This window comes from Stegastes partitus, unplaced genomic scaffold, assembly GCF_000690725.1.
Source record: "Stegastes partitus isolate 25-593 unplaced genomic scaffold, Stegastes_partitus-1.0.2 Scaffold148, whole genome shotgun sequence".
In the NCBI taxonomy this organism is placed as follows: Eukaryota; Metazoa; Chordata; class Actinopteri; family Pomacentridae; genus Stegastes; species Stegastes partitus.
The window spans coordinates 620,762-625,339 of record NW_007577879.1 but is presented as its reverse complement, the minus strand read 5'-3'; the positions used below and the strand labels follow the sequence as shown (position 1 = coordinate 625,339).

The 4,578-nt window shown below is 39.3% G+C and overlaps 1 protein-coding gene across 1 annotated transcript in view; it reads right to left on the bottom strand.

Annotated features, from left to right (window-relative positions):
- The window catches only part of astn2 (astrotactin 2), a 298,857-nt gene that overhangs the window by 137,235 nt on the left and 157,044 nt on the right, over positions 1–4,578 (bottom strand). The window contains exon 8 of the mRNA XM_008279213.1: positions 2,790–2,957. Coding sequence (XP_008277435.1) covers positions 2,790–2,957 — 168 coding nt within the window. The remainder of the gene's footprint in view (positions 1–2,789; positions 2,958–4,578) is intronic.

Sequence of the window (4,578 nt, the reverse complement as noted above, 5' to 3'; positions counted from 1 at the left end):
TATAAAGTGTTACCAAAAAAATAAACAAACAAACCCTTCAATGTGCATTTCCAAGAAACTAGTTTGTCTGATTATGCAACAGAGATTTTTTTTTAACCTCCCACCTCCTTAACAAATCTCTTGCCCACAAGACGCAGGATGGTGATTATGCTCTTGCACCAGCGTTCACACAAACTTTCAAAGCATATCTGTGTTTTGGCCATTATAAAAAAAGGTAAACTGGGCAACAAAAATGTAAATACCATCGGCCCCCATGTATGTCTTTAGCTGCTTTTCCAGTACAAGACTCCCGATCTTTAAACATTTTCACAACCCGTCTTTCATTCCATTGTTGAAACTGAAACAAGCGTGAGACAGCCTGTGCTGTAACGCATGCTGGAGGACAGTTATGGATGTAGAAAGCTCTTTTGAAGAACACCTTTAATTTTGCTGCCAGATTTATGCGATTGCCCCGAGGAGATACAACATACTTGAGGGCAATTACTGATCAAATAATCCCGCTGCTGAAAAGGACAGATGAAAAGAGAAATAAATGGACGGAGACAAGAAGACGGAGCCCGACAGTAGTACTAATAAAGTCAGAATGCTCAATGTACTGGAGTCGGAAGGAGTAAATGACTCCAAAATTGAATTATGGCTATTAATGATCTCACATTGCAGAAACGTGCAGTGTCTGATGCGGGCGTACGCACACGCTCAGAATCCACAAACACTAAACTTCCGATGCTAACTTCATCTTTGGCATCTTCGTGTGCACCGACTGAGTTGAGTGTCTGGATCTCTAATGCATTATGCATCAGCCCTCAACATGTCCTTGACCGGGGTTACATAAATTTCACATACATTACAGATGTAATCCATTCTAATGAGCTTAGACTTTATCTAGTTGGGCACGGAAAACACGAGGGAGTTACGCCACTCCATTTGCGATAAATATCATCATCATCATGCGCGCTCGGCTTTTGTTGGCATAGTTTTAGCGTCAGCACAAGTAGGTGCAAAACTGCGTGAGCCGATTGTGTGCTTATTGCAGCGGCGGCTGGTGATTGTTTACTGGGGTTGGGAATGAGACACTGAGGGCTGCTGCTGCTCACGCTGGTGCACTGAGCTGTGATGTGAAAACACAAGAAAAACAAACCAATACATGAGCTGAGTTTGGACCCTTCCTCTCATTTCTCACAGGAAGAAAAATTAAAAATGAATGCTGAACATACAGAGCTTGAGAAATGTATTAGATCCCCATCCAGTGTAAGGTTTATGCCAGGGCTGCCCTAAATTATTAGCATTGATAATTACCAAAATATATATATTTTTTTTTCTGCAATGGGTAATACACCAGAAGTAGAAGTTCTTTAACCAAAATGATGTTTTTAATGCTAAAATATAACTGATATTATCAATTAATTTTCAAATGTAGTGTTTTTTAAAAACTAAAATGTCAAATTCTAGTTATGTACTTGCATTCCTGAACAAATGGTTGAATGTCCTGCTTGATTAAAGTCTGATTTTTCAGAGAAGCCCAGTGAGCCACTTACATTTGGGTATAAAAAAGGTGAATTCCTCCTCATTCTTGTTCAGAACGGTAAAAAGTCAAGAGCTGAGCGAGCATTAAAGCACTTCATGATGTTTAACACTTGAAATAACTTGTTCTTTATCGTGTTCTTGATATTTACAACAAAGCCGCAAAAGAAACATGCAGCAACAGAGCTAATATCGGCTGATGTTACACTTGATTCTTCAGAGTGGCATAAGGTCTCGACTGAATCTTATTGTGTTATAGATTTTGTGGCCCTTGTTACACCCATTTCTGTAGCATCAAGAAGATGCTGAATTATTCTGAATAGCTCGAATGATGGTGAAGAGAATACGCAACAGATTCATTTGTTTTTTGCAGTTAATTATTGTATAATATTTCTGAACATGATCACTATCAACAGGCTTAAAAACGAACTAAATAAATGATTTATCTAATTATATATAATGTATTAAGATTACTGATGGGAACGCATCCTTTATCGTCCGGCCACCGCTGACACACCGTGAGTGAAAACTATACATATATGAACACACACTATTAGCGCTAATGTTATTCATTAATGCATATGGCAGCTGCAGGTCTGCTGTCACCATAGTGATAATCAGAACAGTAGTTATATTTATGTATCATGCGTGTTAGGTGCCAGGCTGTTATATGAAATGACTACAGTCGCACTTTCCAGCTCTGAAACACTGAAAACGAATTTGTGAAGGTACCGCAGCGGCATTAAGCGCTGCCCTTCCTTCCTCCTCATGCCGGCTATGGGCGTCCTTGTAATTATATTACCTTTAAATGCTTGTATTTTCTTCCAATCTCGGCGCACTCGACGTGGTTTGAAATATGAAATCTGAATTCTATTTTAAAAAAAAAAAAGAAATTCAAGTTGGCTTACATTTTATTTACTTTCATATGAGATACGTGGCTGAAACATTTATAGGCTGATTATGAATCGCTAGACTTCGCCAGGCGTTCAGTAATATTTAAAATAATATCGGGTTGCGAGATGTTTTTTGAATGCCTTACGCTTGATGTTTGAGCTGACATTCCCCAAAACAACCCAACTAGATAAACTAGGTGCTAATTAGTCAGACTTACTACGATGCCATCTAGAGTACACCTTTTCTGTCGCTGTATGTACCGGCTACTGGACCAAATATAGGGAAAACAAACTCTGTAGAAAAAAAAGAATGGATCAATAGTCACCAAATAGCCCCCAGTGTTTGTATTTGTGTGTGTGTTTGTGTGCACTAACCTGTATCCTGGTCGCAAATTTGCTCACAGGGCTCCGTTGTCCTCTGGCCACAGTAGTCTCGGACCCACTGTGTGGACGAATTGGTCTGATAGTAGAGAGTCAGCTTGGCTGGATTTAGCCAATTAGAGACATCCAGGAAGCTGCCCATGCTCACCACAAAGCTACTTCCTGGAAAAACAAAAACAAAACAGAAGATCCAATTTAAGATCCTTTCACTTGTAATAAATAAAACAATAAAAACAAGGCTCGATTGTTTGGTGTTTTAAACGCCCCCTTTTTTTTCCCGGTTCTACTGCAAAATCAATCGGAAAGTAGCTAATTCTTTTTGTTTTCACTGTAATTTTATTTCTCACCCTGACCAAACTGAATTTAAATGAGAAAATTAAGACCTGTAATGCGTGTATTGATGGGATTTCCTTGGTAATTGCGGTGGAGGGGCTAAAAGGGTTTCACGAGTCAATCAGTAAACGCTGTGCTCATTGACGCTGACTTACCTTTCTTTCTTACTGCTCTCAGACCAATCGTTAAACTCTGATCACTGAACAAGATTATCCCTAATTGATGCCAATGAGTTTTGGTTCCAAAGGGAGCTGTGAGGAGATTGTGCTTGAGCTCTCTGGTTAACACAAAGATTCTTATACGGCTATATTTCGTGCATAAATCGCCGGGTCACGGGAGGTAAATTTTGCAGAAGCGTTTACAGTAACTATGCATTTGGTTGGCGAAGAGAATTGAAAATGCTTTTAAAAAACTGAGCTGAGACACAAAGAGAGGAATTGTGTGGGAAAAAAAATGGTCTGAGTCACATGAAAAGTTACAGGTTTCAATGCCCGGCAGTAAAATGCACAACGCTGATGAGAAATACCCAGCGAAGAAACGCTTTGCAGCAAACACGGCAATAAGATCCCAAGCCGACTCGACTATTTTTTTTTTTTTCGTGTGTGTTTTTCTTTCTTAACAAATCCCTGATAGAATAAACTACCATTTGTCTCCTCCTACACACATGAAGTCACCAGCTGCATCTTGGACAGGAAAGCGTTGCACTGGGACAGCCTGATCCACACAAAGCCNTTTTCAGAGAAGCCCAGTGAGCCACTTACATTTGGGTATAAAAAAGGTGAATTCCTCCTCATTCTTGTTCAGAACGGTAAAAAGTCAAGAGCTGAGCGAGCATTAAAGCACTTCATGATGTTTAACACTTGAAATAACTTGTTCTTTATCGTGTTCTTGATATTTACAACAAAGCTGCAAAGAAACATGCAGCAACAGAGCTAATATCGGCTGATGTTACACTTGATTCTTCAGAGTGGCATAAGGTCTCGACTGAATCTTATTGTTTTATAGATTTTGTGGCCGTTCTCACACCCATTTCTGTAGCATCAAGAAGATGCTGAACTATTCTGAATAGCTCGAATGATGGTGAAGAGAATACGCGACAGATTCAGTTGTTCTTTGCAGTTAATTATTGTATCATATTTCTGAACATGATCACTATCAACAGGCTTAAAAACGAACTAAATAAATGATTTATCTAATTATATATAATGTATTAAGATTACTGATGGGAACGCATCCTTTATCGGCCGGCCACCGCTGACACACCGTGAGTGAAAACTATACATATATGAACACACACTATTAGCGCTAATGTTATTCATTAATGCATATGGCAGCTGCAGGTCTGCTGTCACCATAGTGATAATCAGAACAGTAGTTATATTTATGTATCATGCGTGTTAGGTGCCAGGCTGTTATATGAAATGACTACAGTCGCACTTTCCAGCTCTGA